The 18,884-nt window shown below is 59.5% G+C and overlaps 3 protein-coding genes and 1 non-coding gene across 5 annotated transcripts; 2 read left to right on the top strand and 2 right to left on the bottom strand.

Moving 5' to 3' along the window:
* Positions 1 to 1,838: 1,838 nt before the first annotated feature.
* On the top strand, positions 1,839 to 1,909 carry TRNAG-CCC. The gene has a single exon. It is a non-coding gene; the product is annotated as a tRNA-Gly (tRNA).
* Positions 1,910 to 2,392: 483 nt separating this feature from the next.
* LOC102829001 (chromosome unknown open reading frame, human C16orf13) lies at positions 2,393 to 3,925 on the top strand. The gene is made up of 6 exons (XM_006873837.1): positions 2,393 to 2,589; positions 2,870 to 3,032; positions 3,127 to 3,186; positions 3,572 to 3,639; positions 3,723 to 3,801; positions 3,878 to 3,925. Exons 1-6 carry the CDS (start codon positions 2,393 to 2,395, stop codon positions 3,923 to 3,925), a joined length of 615 nt encoding a protein of 204 aa, XP_006873899.1.
* A 477-nt stretch (positions 3,926 to 4,402) lies between these two features.
* WFIKKN1 (WAP, follistatin/kazal, immunoglobulin, kunitz and netrin domain containing 1) lies at positions 4,403 to 6,668 on the bottom strand. The gene is made up of 2 exons (XM_006873919.1): positions 6,462 to 6,668; positions 4,403 to 5,923 (listed from the first exon to the last, which is right to left on the bottom strand). Exons 1-2 carry the CDS (start codon positions 6,666 to 6,668, stop codon positions 4,403 to 4,405), a joined length of 1,728 nt encoding a protein of 575 aa, XP_006873981.1.
* Positions 6,669 to 9,028: 2,360 nt separating this feature from the next.
* RAB40C (RAB40C, member RAS oncogene family) lies at positions 9,029 to 18,596 on the bottom strand. Of its 2 annotated transcripts, none has more exons than XM_006873835.1 (6): positions 18,455 to 18,596; positions 12,643 to 12,703; positions 12,252 to 12,312; positions 9,816 to 9,893; positions 9,396 to 9,618; positions 9,029 to 9,309 (listed from the first exon to the last, which is right to left on the bottom strand). In XM_006873835.1, the coding sequence occupies exons 1-6, from the start codon at positions 18,594 to 18,596 to the stop codon at positions 9,029 to 9,031; spliced, it is 846 nt and encodes a 281-aa protein (XP_006873897.1). The 2 variants fall into 2 exon arrangements, with proteins under 2 accessions (XP_006873897.1, XP_006873898.1); XM_006873836.1 differs by having other exon boundaries at positions 9,396 to 9,561.
* Positions 18,597 to 18,884: the final 288 nt, after the last annotated feature.

The raw sequence follows: 18,884 nt of genomic DNA, 5'->3' as shown, positions 1-18,884 counted from the left end.
TCATGTTTGGTAAGGTGGAGGGTCAGAGAAAAAGAGGAAGACCCCCAATGAGATGGACTGGCCAAGCGGCAGCATCGATGGACTCAAGCGTGGCAACAGTGGTGAGGTTGGCCCAGGACCGGGCAGTGTTTCGTTCTGCTGTGCATAAGGTCGCTATGGGTCGGTACCGACTCGATGGCACCTAACCACAACAACAACAAAAGTAACCCCATGGACTCCTGATGTGGTGCTGTAGGATCAGCACTGGACTTGAAACCACAAGGTCAGCAGTTCAAACCCACCATCTGCTCCTCAGAAACCCTATACAGGGTCACTACGAGTCTGAACCGACTCAATGGAACTTAACAACAATCATAGATACACCAGAGTAAGGTTCTGACCATATATTCATATTCCAGCACCTTCTGCCAGTTTTCTGGAGTAGCTGGGGCTCACTCTCAGAATCCAAGAAGGGGTGAGTGCAAAAGGCTGGACAGGCTTGGGAGGAAAGCTCAGAGTGGGAGGGGGGTCCAGGTCCTAGGTGAGAGTTAGACTGTTCTGGTTGTGAGGACATGGAGCCCTTGGGTGTGAGAGAGGGTGGTACCATTTTGACTTTCAAAACAGGCTCCTTGGTGTAGACATGTCCCTGGGAAAAGGAGGCAGAGGAAAAATGAGTGTAGGGGCTAGGAGTGGAGACCCTTATGGGGGCTGCTCCTCCAGCTTCCAGGAGGAAGGCCTAGGCCCTGGGGGTGCAGACTGAAGCCAAGGCCAGGAAGAACCCCCACCCCAGCACAAGCAGGCACCTAGCTCTCTGGGCACTGGCAATTGACCAAATGAGCGGGCAAACCTTCATTGTAAAGGTGCTATAGCAGTTTGGACATAAAGCCCTCAGATGGGACACTTCTGGTCCCAACAAGAATTCAGTCTCAACACACTAGCTGGAAGACCCCACTGATCAAAGGCCAGAGCAGACGTAGGAGCTGCGGAGGTTAACTGTGGCCCACAGGTTCAACATTTCCATCCTGTGAGGTCAGGGACCCCCCCACTCCCACCCCCGCCCCCGCCCCTGCCCCCAGGGTCTGACATACAGCTCTCTCCAGAAAAATCCATTCACTTCCACAAAGATCTGTGATGGAGAAGCAACTCAGGACATCTGTCATGTCTGGTCATCTCCCTGCCTAGCCAGGAGTGAGTGTCTTTAAACAAGCAGCTGTCTGCAGGGCGTGGGTTCATTCTCACAGCAATGGGAGGCAGGCTGAGTCTGGGGCTCTTAAGACCTGGGTGTGGGCTGACGGATAAGAGATGACCAATACCCCGTTCGATGCCCCAGGAAGACAAGCGTCCTTCAGGTGCTGGGCAACCAATGGCGATGGAGACCTCACGCCACCTTGCCAAAGTGGGCCTCCTTCTGAGCGGGGACCCCATTAAGTGAACTGGGGAGCAACGTCTGTGGGTGGCTACAAAGCACTGTTTCCAACTGGATTTCAGGGGTCACCGACTCTTCACCTTCCCCCAGGGCCACAGACTGGGGTCACTCACTGTCAAGAAGAAGGGCCGAGTATCACTAGGTCCCCTTCCTAGGCCCGCCAGTTACTCCCATCCTTCAGGAGGGGACTGCCCCGCTCCGTCAGCTCCAGGACGTCCTCAAACCCGCTCTTCGCGACTCCACTTAATGCCCTAGGGTGCTGGCTCCGGGGAAAATGGTTGGAGACTCACAGTCTTCCCTAACCTGACCCTATTGTTCTAGCCGTGGCTTCCGGCTACTGCGTCACAATGTGACGCATGCGTTTTGGTGTCTCGGTTGCGGCGGTGGTTGCGTCACAATCACATAAGCCTCGCGGGCAAAGCGAAAACCAACGGCGCCGCTGGTGTAGTGGTATCATGCAAGATTCCCATTCTTGCGACCCGGGTTCGATTCCCGGGCGGCGCATGTGCATTTTGGAGGGTTTTTCCCACCTTTTAAAGTAGTGACCTAAAAAACGAAAGAAATAAAGGGCCCTTCTTCCTTACCCCGGCAATTTGGAACCCGATACCCTGCTATGTTAGTCGGTCATTGACCCGCTCCAGTGCAACGCGACCGATACCTCGGATGTATCAAGACCCTTCCAGGGAAGGAAAGAAAGTTACTATGAAACACTTCGGCGGACCATGAGCTAGAGGGTGTTAGAGGAATGCTGTGACGAAACCAGCGGCCCCAGCGTGCGACCCCGGGTCTCCTCCACCCGCCGGGCAGCTCTAGACAGTACTGGGGCGGCTGCAGGCCCTTTAAGGACCGGCGCGCGGCCTCTTGGGAGTTGTAGTGCGTTGTGCTCGTGGCATGGTCACCAGACTACAACTCCCAATAGTCCTCGCAGCCACTGGTTTACAGCTCCTTGCGCTCCTCCCGGCAGTGAGCGGAATCCTGAGGCCGGCAATGCTGGTGGCCGCTTCGGCCGAGCGGAATAAGGAGCCCATCCTGCGGGTGCTACGGCAGTACGTGGACCCGACCCAGCGCGGCGTCCGCGTGCTCGAGGTGGCCTCGGGCTCCGGCCAACACGCGGCCCACTTCGCGCAGGCCTTCCCCCACGCCGAGTGGCAGCCCTCGGATGTGGACCAGCGATGCCTGGACAGGTGCGGATAGGCGATGGTGTGTTCGCCGTTCACCCCCGCGGCCATCCCGGCAAAGCACGGGCAGGCCAGGGCAGCGGGAACGTGGGCAGCTCCTGGGTCAGGGTGTCGCAAGGCTGTGGGATGGACTCTGGCCTCTCATCCTGGTCTCCCAGGTCCGCTGTCCATGGTGGGACCCTGGACGAAACCTTTTCCCTTTGAACTCCCCCTAAGGTGGGCTGAGGGGGCATCGGGAAATTGGCGCCCAGGAGCGACCCGTACCCACAGCGCTGCCCTCACGCAGCATTTCAGCCACAACGCAGGCCCAGAGGCTGGCGAACGTGAAGGCCCCGCTGTACCTGGACGTGACATGGGACTGGGAGCAGTGGGGCGGGTTCGGGCCGCAGTCTTTGGACCTGCTCCTCTGCATCAACATGATTCACATCAGCCCCCTCCGCTGTACTGAGGTCTGTGTGTGTGTGGGGGGGGATGGCCAGGGGTCCCAGGGGGACTACCAAGGGAGGGAAGGGAATCTCACTGCCTCTGTCACTCCCTTCCTAGGGGCTATTCAAAGCTGCTGGACACTTGTTGAAGCCCAAAGCATTGCTGATCACCTATGGGGTGAGTGCCCCTCCAGAGGACCCCAAAGATAGGCTCCTGCCCCTCAAAGGGCAGGTCCCACCACCTCTGACTAGAGTGTTTCTGTGCAGTGTCTGGTCTGCTGTCCCCTCTCTACCCTGCTGTCCAGGCCCCGTCTCCCTCCCATGAGCTGGGACCCTCCACTAGGAACTCAATACCTGTCATCAATGTTGAAACACCCCCAGGCTCTCCCAGAGGCAGCCTCCAATCCTTGTCCTGGGCCAGCCTCTCTGGAATGCCCTTTGGCTGACCAGTAGGTCTTTGGCTGCCCATTCTTCACTGGAGACCCCAGAGCAAGCCCCCAATTGAGCCTGGTGCTCCACCACCCACTAGAGCAGACCCCAAGAGCTGTGTCTTATCTCCACAGCCCTACTCAGTCAATGGGAAAATCTCTCCCCAGAGCAATGTGGACTTTGACCTGAGCCTCAAGTGCAGGTCAGACTGGCCGGTGGGGGACAGAGGGGAGGCAGGCAGGTACAGCACCCCCAGGATATGATTCTCTCTCCCTCCTTCTGCAGGAACCCGGAGTGGGGACTTCGGGACACGGCCCTCTTGGAGGACCTGGGCCAGGCTAGTGGTCTGCTTCTGGAAAAGATGGTAGGGGTGGGAGGTCTCAGGGTGGGGGCGGATCTCAGGGACCGGAGCCGTCTTTCCTAGGCAGCGTTCTTTTCAGGTGGACATGCCAGCTAACAACAAGTGCCTGATCTTCCGGAAGAAGTGACTCCCCTTCCTCCGAAATGTCTTCCTCCCTGGACCACCAACCACCTCCTGACCTGTGACCTCAGCCTCCCTGAGAATAAAGCCCATCCCACTCCCCAACCTTGTTTTCATGCTCTTCCTTCTAGGAGCACCCGTCCCTCGTCCCTCTGGGGTAGTCAGAAAGTATCCTCCCTGTGGAGTCAAGCTTGGGCCAGAGGGAGGGAGGGGACTTCTAGGAACAGAGGCTGAGGCAGGCCTGAGCTAGAACCATGAGGTTCTCAGGAGCCAGAGTCCCTGCTGGGGAGAGGTCCCCGTGTCAGATGTCAGGAAGACCATGGCTCAGTATGTGGGCACCAGGAAGTGTCAGGGGCCTCTTGGTGAGACCTAGTACCAGCAAGCCACCAGGTCCAGGAGAAAACTTTATTTGCCAGGACTGGGGAGGGGGGGGCGAGTTGGTCGGGGTGGGTCAGAGGTCGAAGGTGAAGTTGGGGGCGGAAGCCTAGTCCTGGAAGCGGTTGAGGAGCTCGCAGGCTTTCTTCTCTATCAATTCCACAATTTTTCGGACTCGCTTCTCGCTGGCAGCACGTACATAGCTACCGGCGTCCAGCACAGCCACTCCATCCCGCACCTCGCCCATAATGACCAGTGGCCCGTCACCAGCTGTCACGTTGGGACACGGGCAGGTCCAGTCCACGCCCAGCAGTGTCACCTCTAGGTATTTGGTGCCGAAGAACTGTAAGCCCATCTTATCATCCTTGAGCACATCATCCAGGGCCACACGAGCAATGCCTCCGCCTCCAGCGGCCTCAGGGTCCTGCAACACCTCTGTGAGCCGTCCCACGATGGCGAAGTCGCTTCGGCACAGGCTCAGCGCCAGCCTGCTTCGAAGACGGCAAACACCGCACGGCTGTGTGCGCGGTACCGGACAGGCATCCTCGCACGCCTCGCGGTTCTCGAAGTTGTTACCATTGCCCTCGCAGCCACCATAGACAAACGGGTGGCACTGACGCAGCAGTGGGCTGTAGGCCCAGCGTGACTCGTGGCCCGGGCACGGGCCCCGCACAGCGGGGAGCACGCAGGTGTCACCAGGGCCAGGGGCGCATGCCCGCTGGCACGCATCGTACGTCTCAAAGCCGCCCCACGCCCCCTCGCAGCCGCCCATACCGAAGGTGGCGCAGCCGCCGCGCTGCGGGTCAAAGCGCCAGAGTACTCGCGGCACTGCGAGGCTGGCGCAGGGCTGCGTGTCAGGCACGGGAGCGCAATCCACCGGCGTGGGCACGCCTGGCGCGCGTGGGGAGGTCTCCGCAGCCGGGCCTCGTTGCACCACCGAGAGCGGGAAGTCAGCACGCAGCAGGCCAGCAGCATTGTGGGCAGTGCAGGTATAGAGGCCGGCGTCCTCTGGTCGCGCATTGTACAATACTAGCTGCCCGATGCTGGTGACCACCACGTTACCGTACATCTGGTCCGGCCGCAGGATCAGGTTATCCTGTTGCTCGCTCTGCCTCTCCCAGGTGATGGCGGGTGGTGGGCGACCGCTGACGTCGCAATGCAGGCTAGCCGTGCCGCCGACGACCACCACCTGTGGCGAGGGGTTACTGTAAAGGGCGGGCGGCTCGGGCGCTTCGGACACAACTCCGTGTGTTGGGCGCACCGTGGTCTCAGGGGTCTCTGGGACGTCGGGGGGTCCCGGACTGCTGGAAGGCCAGCCCAGCACCGACTTGCAGGGAACCACGCGCAGGCGCAGACCGCGCAGGCAGGCCTCGGCGTCCAGGTAGCAGCGGTTGTAGTAGGTGAGACCGTCAGAGGCGCACGTGAAACTGGGTTCTTTTCCGCAGCGCTCACGGCAGCGGCACACGGGCTGACCGTCCCAGATGTCACAGTCGGAGCCTTGCTGCTGGCACACGAAACCCTCACACGAGGCGGCGGCTGGTGCTGTGGGCTCTCCGGGGCCGAAGCGCGCCGCCACACAGCTCCGCAGACCGCACACGTTGGGGCAGCACCTTTCCGGAGCCGCGCAGTCCTGGGAAGCAGCAGGAGGAAGCGACTCAGTGTGGCCTCCTCCGCCGCTGCCCTGCTCCTTCCCTGCCCATTTGAGATGCCCATGGTGAGACGGCCCGGTCGGTCCCTTCGATTGCAGCCCCCGGCCTGTTGCCGGCTCTCCTCTCCTGCTGAGCTGCCATTGCGCTACAGAAGCCCCTCACTCGAGCTCCCGCCATCCCCACTGCACGCCGGTTGCTCCCCTTGCACAAAGAGAGACCGACTGAGGCCCAGCGCTCACCCCGCGCTGCCCAAGCTAACAGAGTAGCAGTTGGGATGCAACATGGTGGCGCTGATTGAGGATGTGGGTTCCCCCTGTCCGTCCCCAGGTCCGAGGGCGTGTCCACTCTGATCCGCCAAGGTGGGGAGGGTGGTCGGGACATGAACGGGAAGGTTCCCGACTAGAAGGCCAGGAAGGGGGCTCCCAGTGTTCAGATGTGAGGTGGGGGGAAGGGGGCCGCCGGGGTACCCCAGGAGGACCTAACCCTCTGGTTCCCTCCTGCGACACCCTCCCTGCTCACCTGGTCTCCCAGGCACTCCCGCTCACAGGTGCTCTGGGCGTCCACCCACAGATGGGGGTTCAGGTGGTTGGGGCACACACCTGGATGACTCCCAGGCTCTTCTGCTGGTGGTGACGGCGGCGGTGGCGGCAAGCTGGGCCCCGTGACCAGCCCAACAACGGCAGCAGTGGCCAGGAGTACAGCCAAAGGCAGCAGCGGGGCCGGCATGAAGGCTGCGGGGCGCCGTGCGGGCGGGGAGACCCTGCAGGCACCCACCCCGCCCCCGCAGGCCCCCCACCACCACCTCCCACCCCTGGCCTGCTGGTCCTTGCCTCTCCTGGCCCCCTCACCCCCAGGCCCAGGCCGGTACCCAAGGCAGGTGTTCCGGCCCGGCGTCTGAGGTGTCTGGGCTGGGTTATGGGGTTCCTCAGAGCTCTTAGAGTCAGCCCCTGCGGCTTTGGTCGTCAGCACTGGCGACTCCCAACCTGGTCAGCATGGCGAGAGAAGGGGAGGGGGAGGGGCTGGGGCCAGGAGCACAGAGCAACTGGCCGAGCAGGGTCACTGAGGGGCGGGGAAGGGCAGACTCTGGCCAGTGCAAGGGAGGAGAGGGATGGGGGGGTACTGTAACCCGAGCCCCTCCCCACACCCTGGGCTTAGGGATCAAAAAGCCCTAGTTCCAGACCCTCCCCCCATCTCAGGACCAGGAAGGTGGGGGTAGGGCTGGCTGGCCTCAGCTTTTGTCCCTATCTCTTAGAGGGGGCTACCACGGGGTGGTGGGGGGTAGGGTAGACAGAAGCCCCTCTCTCCTGGCACTATTCAGGCTGGTCCGTGCTGTTAACCTGTATGTCACTTTGTCCAGGTAAGATACCAATATGTGTGTGTGTGGGGAATGCTTCAAGTTTCCCCTTAGCACAGACCAGGGGCGAGGGGGGAGGCTCTTCCCTTCCAGCAAGTCCACCTTGTACATTCTTATAAGCAGTCCTCCCCCCACACCGTCCCACTCCCACCCCCCCACCCCCCGCTGGTCCTTCCGTTGACTAGGGGGAGGGGTTGGTGCCTCGAGGGCTGTCATTGCAGAGAGCCCTCCTGGTCCAGGAGGAATGGGTCCAGATGGAAGAATGTTCTGGAGCATTGGGGGGGGGATGGGCATGCCCACATCCATGCTGTCCAGTCCATGGTTAAGTACCTTGGAACCGAACTGTGAATTTGAATGAATTTTGATGAACTCAAATTCAGAAAACTGAAGTAGTTTGAAGGAGAGACAGCCTAGTTGGGGTGGGGGTGGGGGACAGCCAAGCTGGCACCCCCCCAACAGTGGAGCCTAAGTGGCTATCCACAGGGAGATGAGGGTCTGTCCTCCAGTCTGGGGGGCAGGGCACAGGACAAAGGGCATTGGGAGGCGGCCCTTCCAAAGCTTTGCAGCTCCAGAGGCAGGCACCCTGATCGAGACTGTTCCTGTGACCCTGCTTGTGACCTGCCCCAGGAAGCAAGGTACCGAGCCTGGTGTGGTGTGCGTACGGCCGGGCTGTCACTGGTCCAACCTCACTCTACACACCAGCAAAGCCATAGCTTCAGGAGTCCAGAGGGCAGAAATGGGGGGTCAGCTTGCAGCTGTGAGGACTCTCCCTTGCCCCTACTCCCACCCACCAGGCACTTTAATTTAAAACCAGAGACTTTAATTTACATGAAGTGAACCACAGTGTCACAGTTGAATTACATTTACTGTACAAAGAAATAAAAATGGTTATCGGGAGAGGACGTGGGGATAGAGTCCACAGCAGCATGGGGTAGTGTCAACGTCTGGAAGGAAAAACCAAGTCCGTGGGTTCTCTTTCTAGTTCCAAGGAAAGGCGCCCATCAGCAAGAACAGGGTGGGGGCCTGGACGCATCCACAAGGCCAGCAAGGCCCAACCATCTGCTCAGGACCCATGTCAGGGTCATTGTAGGGCAGGAGGTAGTGTTGAGCACCAGTGTGCTGGACGGCCGTCATCCAGGCTGACTTGGAGGATGGGGAGGTGTACCCCAGGCAGCCTGTTCCTGTCTGCACAGAGGGATCAGCCTTTCTTGAGCTCCGTGTGAACCGACATGCCTCAGCCCCTCGGGAAGCAGCCACACACAGTCCTCGGGAATGCTTGCCAGAGCGCTGGTGGAGCCCCACACTGGGGTCTGTCCTGGACGTGGTCCAGCATACGCTTAAGGAGGGTGTACCCCTTACCCCCCACCCCCAGTCTGTGCAGGCCCTGGTGCTGGGATGAGGTCACAAATGCAGTCAGACCTCCCGGGAACTGTCCCCAGAACATCCCAATGGCCAAGAGCCACACATAGACCTCCCGGACTCCCCTCAGAAATACACCGAAGCAGACGCCATCTTTCCTGGACGCCCAGGGCTCCACGTGCTCTGCCTCCTGGGACCACCCTGACCAGCAGCATTAGCAGCCAGAGCCCACCCCTCTATCCTCCTGAGCTTGCTCTGCTGAAATCAGCCACTCCCCCTCCCCTGAGTTCAGGCTGGAGGGGCCCCCAGAGCCCTGGGCAGGCATGGGGAGCAGGGCCGGGCCAGCCCTTCTGGCTCGCAAGCAGTGAGCCCGCTAGGAGATCTTGCAGTTGCTGCGCGAGCAGTTCTGAGGGGGGCTCTGTGGGGGTCGGATGGAGCGGGAACGCTTGAGACTGTTGCCTTTGCTGCTCCCTCCGCTGCCCCCGCCGGCCAGCGAGTAGGAGCGGCCATGCATCATGACAGCGTTCATGCCGTTGGCCATGGAGAAGGACTTGAGGTGGCTCTTAATGGTGACAGGCAGCGGGAGCTTGTCTATGAGGTGCACGGGAGTACAGGACACGATGGCGCGGCAGCAGAGATCCTGCAAGCTGAAGACTGGGGGGCGGGGGCAGGGCGTGGTTAGAGTTGGAGAGGCAGGGGGCGGGGCTTGGGCAGGGGGCGTGGCCAGTGTGGGGCCTCACCACGGTTAGGTCTCCAGATCTTCTCCATGCCATGACGCATGAGGACGATGCGTGACAGCTCCGTGAAGGATTCAGTCACGTTGAAGTTGCACAGCGGGCTGACCTCGAAGAAGGTCATGCAGTTCTTCTCCGCGTAGGCACGGGCCTGCTCAGTGGGCACCTGCCGCTTGAAGGCTAGGTGCAGCCGGTTCCCCACCAGGATCCGGGGGACCCCCGGTGCGTGCTGGGGGGCACAGGACTCAGGGTGGGGCACAGCACGCACCCCCTTTCCCACCCTCCCCTGCTGCCCATCAGAGGCCTGGCTGGAGTCCCAGTTTGGGATCGCCACCCTGGTCACTGGAGTGCAACTGGGGATGTGAGGTCAGAGGTTCAGGAGCAGCTAGGGCCCCCAGGGGTTACTGATGGGGTATGCCCACCTACCTCATCAATCTCCTTGATCCAGCGATCAATACCGTCAAATGACCAGCGGTTGGTGATATCATACACCAGGAGAATGCCCTGTACCAAGACATGGGTCAGCCACCGCCTGCCTACTAGACGCTGGGGCTTACGCCGTGTGATAAGAACTGGACCTCAAGGACAAACCCACCAGCTACTCCTTGGAAACCCTACACAGGGTTGTTCTGAGTCAGAACCAACTCAACACCAATCTGCAACCACCCTCGAGTCAGTGTCCATGCATGCTGCCTCCCCTCCATGCACGCAGGGCCACACCACCCTCAAACGCATGAGTCCTGTGTTACCCCTAGCACCAGTGCCTGAATATGTCCTAAGCATGGCCCTGGGCCTGTCCAAGCTCCAGGAGGCTGGCTGGACAGTGAGCAGCAAGCTGAACAGGAATGTGGGCAGTTTGTGTGTGTGTGTGGGGGGGTTGCTCAGGCACTGTGCCTGCCCCCGCCCCCGTACATATGTGGCAAGGCCCACTCCCCTCAGTGTGAGGGGTCCAGAGTGAGTGCTGCCTCCTGGGCACTCCCCGAGAAGAGGAGGCAGAACCTATAGTCAGTCACCAGGTGCTGAAGGCCTGGCTGCAGACAGGATGCTATAGGGACTTCAGTACGTCCCTCAGAGACCAATTACTCTGAGCTCAGGCCTGGAGCAGAGCTCGGGGCCTATGCCTCTCTCTGCCCTGGATTTCACGCAGTGTACTGTGGTCAATGCCTCACACATGCACCCAGAACCCCACTCCAGGGGCAGAATCCAGCAGGCAAACCACTCAGTCCTCGTCCCACAAAACCCCTATGGAGTGGGGGGAGGGCGAGTGCCACTAGAGTAGACAACGCTCCCACCTCAAAGTGACAACCTTCCTACCATCCTAAAACACCTGGAGCTCTGGCTCAGACTGTGCCAAGGTGGGACTGTCCACCACTGTCACCGACCTGGCGGACATCCTGAGGCGGGGTGACTCCCTGAGGCGGGGTGACTAAAAGGATGAGAACCACCTCAGGCCAGACAACAGAAGGCACCTCTCCAATCACCAAGTCTCGCTACTTGGGGTACATGGTGTCCGGATGGGGTCCGATATAACCCACTCACTGACTCGGTCATACCGCCTCTAAGAAATCACTGTGGGTGTGCCTACGATTAGCCCCAGAGGATGTCCTTCACAGCGTCGTCTGTCATGAGGGCCCACTGAGTAAGTCGTACAAATACACCACGAGGACATTACCAATAACACTTTAGAAGGGTTGTGGGTGGAGCAGAAGCCCTTCAAAAGGTGTGTCTCCGTCCTAACGCTGCACCTTTGACTGTGACCTCGTCTGGGGAAATCACAATAGGGTGGACCCTAAGCTTAACCCCTGAGTGGCATTTTATAAAAGGAGGAAGGACAGAGCCGCAGACACGGTGCCCCAGGAACACCCGGACTGTCAGATGCTGGGCGTGAGAAGGCTCTCTAGAGCCTCAGGGGAGAAGAGCCTGCTGTCACCCCGAATCCAGACTCCTGGCCTCTAGAACCGAGATCAAACACCTCTCTGGCTCTTCAAGTGGTTTGCCAAGCATAGAAAGATGCAGGTAACGTGCAGGTCCCACACGTAGCGTGGCTTTCAGAAAAAATGACCAATACACAGGGACAGCACACAGAGACAGACACCAGAGTCTGGGGGGATGGCGGAGAGTGACTGTCTCGTTTATGCTTTTGTCTCTGTTTCCTGAGCATGACACACATGATGTTTAAAAACGAACACGGGTGATGAGTCGGTGGGCCTGCTCTTGGGGGGGACACCAAGATCAGCTGACCTCACACAGTCCACAAAGCCGATGTGCTAACTGACCAGGTACTAAAAGCTCAAGAGCGGGCATCTAGGGTGCAGCCACTGGTCTCTCCGTGTCCAGAGCACAGAAGAGTGAAGAAAATCAAAGATGAAGGAACCAATGAGTCCACAGGACTAGTGAGGCCCACACACATACACATAACACCACCGTGTAGGTCCACCGTGAGGACGAGCAGCTGGCCAGGGCTCGTACCAGCAGGAGTCTCTGCCCCACGTCTGGGCCTCCATGGGGGTCAGACAGGAACAGGACTCACCAGGTGGCTTGGGTCTCACACCCATCGCAGCAGAGTGAGAAAGCGGAGCCTGCTGGCTACATCTCATCAGACACGACCCCCAAGCTGTTAGCTCTGCCCCCTCAACACATGTTCTAAGGTTGCCCTGAAATGGGCCTGGCTTGTCTGCAGCTTGTATGCTTAGCAGGCCACCCCCAGAGAGCTGGACCACATGGAGCTCCCTGCATGGGGGTCCAGGGAGACACGTCCCCTGACAAGGAGGGCTCTCAATGAGACTGTCATCTTCAGAAAGGGAGCGTGCCTGTGGGGTTTGCAGGAGCGCATGAGCCAAGCAAAAACACAGAACTACTTACCTGGGCGCCCCGGGAGTAGGATCTGAAGATGGTGCAGAACCGGCCCTGCCCCGAGGTGTCCCTGAGATGTATGGGGAAGGGGAGCGTCAGCAAGAGATGTGGCCCCCAGGACCCTCTCACCATCCATCCTCATCCAATCCATGGATCCCCTCCCCACCCCCCAGGGCCGGATGCAGTGAGATTAGGCAGCATGCTGTTCCAGAAAGGACGGCCAAATCCAATTCCCCCCCCACCCACCCATAGAAGCAGCATGTCACAGGAAGCAAGCCGCAGGACACCCACATTGTACTGTTTTGGAAAATTCTCTAATGTGGGCCCTGAGAACGCTTCACTGAGGAAGCAGGCTCACCTCAGCGTCCAGATCTTTACCCACCCACCCACAGCTCCTCACCAGAGCTCCAGCTTTACACGCCGGCCGTCCAGCAGGATGGTGGTGGTCTTGTAGTCGATGCCTGGAAGGGATCAGAGGGCAGGGAGGTGAGGGACACTGGTCATAGCAGCTGACCATCCTCAGCCCAGACACAGGCCTGGCAGGGAAGGTTCACCGACTCTCCCTGTCCCCATGAGGGGCCCAGAACGTGGTCATAACAGGTCTAGAGCAACACAGAGGCAAAGTGAGGTTCAAGATGCGGCTTCTCAGCCACCTGGACAAAGTCTGAGCTTTCTCACCGCTCAGGGCTGACTTAGGAGTCATGTAGAACCCCCCCCCCAATGCGCTCACCGACGGGCACAGGGCCTGCCTTGCCTCTGCTTCAAAAGTCTCACAACTCCTTTCCTTTTTGGTAAAATTGGCTCCAGGAGAACTTGAAAACTGGGCATTAAAAAATGTAGCTGCTGTCATCCCATGGTGTGTGTGCATACGTACTCACACTTGTTTATACACACGTGTATGTATGTCTGCATGTATTCACACACGTATAACATACCACCTGGAGGCTGGCCTGGGCAGAACCCACTGTGGGGTGTATACACACACACACACAACACCCCCCCTGGACACTGGTCGGCACAGAGCCCACTCGCTGTGGGGCGTGTGAAGGTGCCATCCTGCCTGGCTCATTTTCGACTGTAAGAGACTATCTGGGTACACACCAGCCCTCTCAGAAGGGCAGTTGGGTGAGGACCCCGCCCCTCCTGGCCTCACAGTGGGTACCAGGTCTGGAGAGTTGGCTGAGGTGATGGCCCTTTCCCTGTCTCTGTATGGTGGTTTGTCCTCACTAAGGCCTTCTATCTCCTGCTGTGGGCCACTAGATGGCAGCGTTGCCCAGGGTCCAGAATGCCTGTCCGACCTGGAATCTGTTCCCAACCGGCCTGGACAGACCAAGGGCCAAGCGATGTGGAGGGGTGTGGGTTCCTGCCTTCCGGGGTATTAATCACTGGGGAGAGCATGTTGCTGCCCTCTCATCCTCGGGCCTTCAGGACGACCCCAGAGACACACTGCTGCTCCCGGCTGTCTGTGGGGGACATGATAGCACAGGTGCATTTGGACATGTAACTGGTCAAACCGGGAGCACCTACTCATAAAGTCGACATAGCCCCTGAAGCTGCCCACCACCTGCCTTGGGCTTGCCAGCAGGGGAGGTTTTCAAGAGGACAGGGCAGCTCGATGGGTCAGTGAGGAAGGGCAGTGGCCTGGAAGCTGGCGGCAGAGTGGACAGTGAAGGGCTCTTGGGCATGGCTCATTCCTCCTGCCTCGGATCCCATTTTTAAAGATGCCAATATGCTATTCAGAGTCCTGCTATGACATTGTGGTTTAACGCGCTGGACCGCAAAGTCAGTTTCAACGTCAAGGTCGGCAGTTCAAGTTCTATACAAGGTGGCTCTGGGTCAGAACCCACTTGATGGCAGTTAACAACAATACACTGTCCAGTGAGGAACAGGGCACAGTCCACTCTCAATGTCCCTTCTCCTGTCTGTCACTGCTGGGACCACTTGTGGCGTTGGAGCTGAGGCTCAGGAAGCTCATTTACAACTTGGGACAGGGGCCCCTCAATCTCACCATGCCCCCCCCTCTCTACACAGGAACAGCCCCTCCCTCACCCAAGAAGATAGCTGGGTGGGCAGGTAGTCATGTGTCTTGGGGCCACACTGGCCCACCATCAGGAGGACAAGAGGACACTGGGACTCCTGATCTACCCAGTGATACCCTGAGGAGTCTACTGACACACCCACAGTGAAGCGAGAGGCCCGCTGACTGGGGCCTCACGAGCCTGGGGATGGACCCTGCCTATGCATTCTAGGGTCGCTTTCTCTGGGAGCTATCATTTCTTCCCTTGTCCATTGCTCTGTAATCCCAAGGAATCCACCTCATGCTTTAGAAGCCAGATGATTTTCTAAAAATGAAACGTGTCTCTTGAAAGGGACACCACTCCTGACATGAAAGCCTACATAGTTTGAGACCTCCGTTAGGGCGCTGTTCTAGAACTTGCAGCCCCTAGGTGCCTCTGCCCAGCCAGGGTCTGAAAGTTCAAGCACCATGTCTGTGTTCACTACCACAAAAAACACCGGTGGGAAGTGAACCAAATCTAGACATCAGCCCTCTGGGGCCCAGGAAACCTCACACCTAGAGCCCCATGCCAGTCAGTGTGGGGAAGTAGGGAGACAGCCAGCTGGACAGGCCACGCTTGGCTCAGGAACACAAATGACAGTGGAGAAGAGTGTCTCGACACAGAAACCACGCTCAAAGGGAGCGTGGTCTAGGCGGGGACAGGGCTCCTGACAGAGCCAGGTGGTTCACCCAGTGCCAAGAAGCTCAGTGTGCCAGGGAAACCCAAACAGTCACGGCTGGCCACTGTGTGGTCCCCAAATCGCGTCACCTTCTCTTCCTTCTTCCCACCACCCCCTCCCAGGGCAAGCCAAGACCCTAGGATGGCTGCTCCAGGGTGGGCATATAATCACGGCTCTTCCCTGGTAGCCCGACAAGGGGCCGCTCCGGCACCGTTCAGGCTCTGGAAGACAATGCCCTCACCGAGGGTCCAGGGGTAGGGAGCAGCCGCTGCCCCAGGCATGATGCCTCAGCAGCTCAGTGGGTGTGCCCGCACGCTGCATAGGAGCCAACTGGGTCCCCAACTGGTGACACACACTGAAGCCAGTCAAGGCCCTAACACAGGCATCTGAGCAGCAGCCATGGCCCCCCACGCTGACAGCCCTACGTCACTGACAGTGAGGACTCGAGATGCCACCGGTGTCTGCTCTGAAACCACCTCCCAGAACAGAGGCCAACAATCACCCCCCACCCCACTCCTAGAAGGGCTCCAAGTCTGGAAGCTCAATACTGCCCGCAGCTCCAGGTGCAGGGGTGGCACCAATGACTCAGACGTTTGCAAGCCGAGGGTACTGCACTCACACACCTGCCTGAGGAACAGGCCTGACCAGCCTCCACCAGGGACCTGGTGCCAGGAACAGAGCTGCAGCCTCCTCCTACACAGACCAGCCTGTCAATCTGACGTGAGTGCCCCCCTGCCCTGAGGTAAACGCACATGGCGGAGGCCCCTTGGACAAAAGCCCTGGTGATCTATTTCCTAAACCTCAGGCCCTGTGAACCCTGGAGAACATAGTACTCCTCTGACATACTGCGGGCGCCCACGGTCAACTTGATGCCAACCAGTTTGGATCTCCTGGGCAGGACGATCAGTGAATGAACTTGACTGCTAGCTAAAAGATTGCATTGACCCAGAGGCGCAGCATAACAAAGGCCGGGCAGTCCACTTCTGAAAACTCCACTGCTGAGAGCTGTAGGGAGCACAGTTGTACAATGACACACATGGGACCCTCATGAGCCGGGCAAGTGGTTGGGTTTGGAACCTTTTATAAGAGGACCAGAAAACGTTACAATTCCAACAAAGAAGGACAAGTCCACCTGGTTCTGATCCTGAAGGCTCCGCTAAGCCCAGTGCTCGCCCCACGGAACCTAGGATGTGTCTGCTTACCTGACAACAAGACCCATCTAGGCGCTGTGTTCGCTAGCTCACAGGGACCCTGGGGAAAAGGTGCAAAGACTAGGTGGAGGTGGCGGCGCTGAGAGGAGCCACCGTGTCCTTTCCAGGAGCGGCTCTCCTGATGGGCCAGTCACGTGAGTGGCCACCGGCTCTCAGGAAAGTGTCCTCATCTCACATAGGACTGTCCCCACTGTGGTTAACAGTCACAGGAAGTGTGGCAAGAAGCTGAGGCCTGGCGGAGAACCCAGGGGGATGACAGTCCCACCTCCTTACTGATGGCTGTGTTCCTTGAGCCACTGACACTGCTGTCCCACCGGGGGACAGAGCCCAGCCTGGGCAGCGCAAGTTCAAGTGTCCCTCTCCCTTCTGAACACTATGTGTTGGGAGAGCACCCACTGTTCACTTCAGTGGTAGGAGCTGCCGCTGAGGGTGGCTGGAAGACCTGGCAGGGGCCCTTCCCTGTTTGTCCCTGTAGCGCCTCACACAACTCCCACACCTAGAGTCCTTGATAGAGCCAGTCCGGTTTTGGGAAGAAGGGACACTGGTGTTAGCCAATCAGCCCTGCACCCTGATGAGCCCATAGGGAAGGGGCAGGGTGAGCAGGCTCTGCATCGTTTTGCAGGCCAGCGAGGAAGAGCACGGCAGACGGGGCTGGAGAAGCGGAGCCGATGGAGAGAGATGGTCCAGGAAGCACATCGCCAAGCAAAGCAAGTGGTAGCAGCGACATCCATGTGTGTGAGCCCCACAAGTGGACACCTGGTGTAGGCACCCACACAGTGGAGGGGCGGGGTGCAATATCAGAACCAGGACCCTAAGACCCCCACCTCGGATGTACCTCCCTGCTCTCCTATGACCTCTTCCCACACACAGTCTTCTCCATCGACCCACAGGTTCAAACAAGCAGGCAGTGGACGCCAGCTTCATTCGCCCTGGCCAGCCCAGGCTTTCTTGTGCAGCCACCAAGCCGCTCAGACTGAGCTGTGGGGACGGGAACCCTTCTCCTTCAGAAGGCCTGTCAACCTGACGTGAGTGCCCCCCTGCCCTGAGGCAGCCCAGCCAGCAGCCATGACCATGACCATGACCATGGAGTCCTTTCCAGCTCATCAGAGAGCCCACAGGACAGAGTGCAGCTGCACCAAGATTGCTCTCTATGGGAGCAGACGGCCAGAGCTTTCTCCCACAGAACAACGTCAGTCAGCAGCTGAGTGTTTTAAGCAGTGTGCCACTAAGGCCCCTTGATGGCTGCTACCTGAGTATCCCAAGCGCAGGCCCTAGCTGACACACTGTTGTTGTGCGCTGACAAGTCATTTCTGACTCATAGCTGCCCACTAACAGTTTCCAAGGCTATCAACTGCTACGGACTGCCCATCTTTCTCCCACAGAGACGGCAGGCTGGGAAGCCGGGACACTGAGTACAAAGGCTCCTTCAGCATGTGTAGGTAGCTTCACAAGAGGCCTCGGGTCACCATCAGGCGCGCCCAGCTGACCGTGTGCTCGGGGTTCACGACTTCCTTGGGGTCTCGGGGACAGCAAGAAAACAAAGTGCAGACTGCCACAGGCCTGCCCCTGCCAGGTGGCACCACGTTGTAACTACTGCGAGCAGAGGAGAAAGAGGCGCCTGTCACTTGGCTTTAAATCGTCGCCTAACCAAATGGGGTGCTGGCTGTCACCGTCCTTGTTACAGCCCATCCCACCCCCGGCTCAACGGGGGCGTGTGTGGGGGTGACAATGAGAACGGTGTGCCCACACACAAGCCAATGTGCCCCACTTCTGTGAGGCGATGCCTTAGGGGATTCGGGCTGGGGTCTGGGCCAACGCTGATGGACGAGCGTCCATCAAACCTACAGGCAAAGGCCGTCTTCCCAGGAAAAGTCCTCCTGGGGCCTAGCAGAGCCGACTTGCAGGCCTGCGTCGGGGAGACAAAGGCTCTGCCAGCCAGGGCTTCCTGGATGGCACAGGGGGACGGAGCCTGGATGAAGGAGCCTCAGGGGACAGGTTTGCACTACTGGAGGACGGGCCCATTCGCAAGGCCAGCAGGACATGCCCTGGACACAGGACCAGAAGCCCCAACCTCGGGCCTGGCAGTAAATCCCCATCTGCAGGCAGTGGAGCCCCATCCATTATCCACACAGCCCCCACAGTGGAACTCTTGCTCCTCGGGCCCAGTGATGGACCCCCATCCCCAAACCCGGCGGCAGGCCGTCGTCCCCACGCCCGGCGGCGGACCCCTGTCTCCGGCCCGGCGCGGGTCCCAGCCGGCCTCACCGTTGCTGTAGGCGTAGGGCGACTCGGCGGCGCCGTCCTGCAGGCTCTCGAGGATCTCGCCCTTGCCCACGTCGCTGTCGCCCACCAGAAGGAACTTGAGCAGGTAGTCGTAGCTCTTCACTAGGCTGCCCTGAATGCCCATTGTCTTCGCATGGGCGCAGGCCCGGCCTGCAGACTCTGAGGGCGACGGACAGAGTGAACAGAGCGACTAGGCCGGAGCCCGGCCTTCCAGGGAGCTGCTGAGACCTGGCGGCAGGAGGCGCCGAAGAGCGGTGGCTGCCCCGCCCGCAGCCCGGAACACAACGCGGCGCGCCGTCTTGCGCGCACCCGCCCGTCGCCGCCCGGGCCCCACCGCTTCCCTCACGGCGTCGCGCAGCTCGTGCCCCGCCCCCGACTGCGCCGTCGCCATTGGCCACCCGCGTCTGGCCTC

The sequence above is a fragment of the Chrysochloris asiatica genome, unplaced genomic scaffold (genome assembly GCF_000296735.1).
Source record: "Chrysochloris asiatica unplaced genomic scaffold, ChrAsi1.0 scaffold00257, whole genome shotgun sequence".
NCBI lineage: Eukaryota > Metazoa > Chordata > Mammalia > Afrosoricida > Chrysochloridae > Chrysochloris > Chrysochloris asiatica.
This window is presented reverse-complemented; position numbering and strand designations above follow the sequence as displayed.

Excerpts from the sequence above, each read along its gene's own strand:
- LOC102829001 (XM_006873837.1), top strand. The coding sequence starts at position 2,393 with ATGCTGGTGGCCGCTTCGGCCGAGCGGAATAAGGAGCCCATCCTGCGG. Across the intron at positions 2,590-2,869 it reads GACCAGCGATGCCTGGACAG|CATTTCAGCCACAACGCAGG; the intron begins GTGCGGATAGGC and ends GCCCTCACGCAG. Across the intron at positions 3,033-3,126 it reads GCCCCCTCCGCTGTACTGAG|GGGCTATTCAAAGCTGCTGG; the intron begins GTCTGTGTGTGT and ends CTCCCTTCCTAG.
- WFIKKN1 (XM_006873919.1), bottom strand. The coding sequence starts at position 6,668 with ATGCCGGCCCCGCTGCTGCCTTTGGCTGTACTCCTGGCCACTGCTGCC. Across the intron at positions 5,924-6,461 it reads GGGAGTGCCTGGGAGACCAG|GACTGCGCGGCTCCGGAAAG; the intron begins GTGAGCAGGGAG and ends GCTGCTTCCCAG.
- RAB40C (XM_006873835.1), bottom strand. The coding sequence starts at position 18,596 with ATGGGCATTCAGGGCAGCCTAGTGAAGAGCTACGACTACCTGCTCAAG. Across the intron at positions 12,313-12,642 it reads CGTGTAAAGCTGGAGCTCTG|GGACACCTCGGGGCAGGGCC; the intron begins GTGAGGAGCTGT and ends CATACATCTCAG. Across the intron at positions 9,619-9,815 it reads GGATCAAGGAGATTGATGAG|CACGCACCGGGGGTCCCCCG; the intron begins GTAGGTGGGCAT and ends TGTGCCCCCCAG.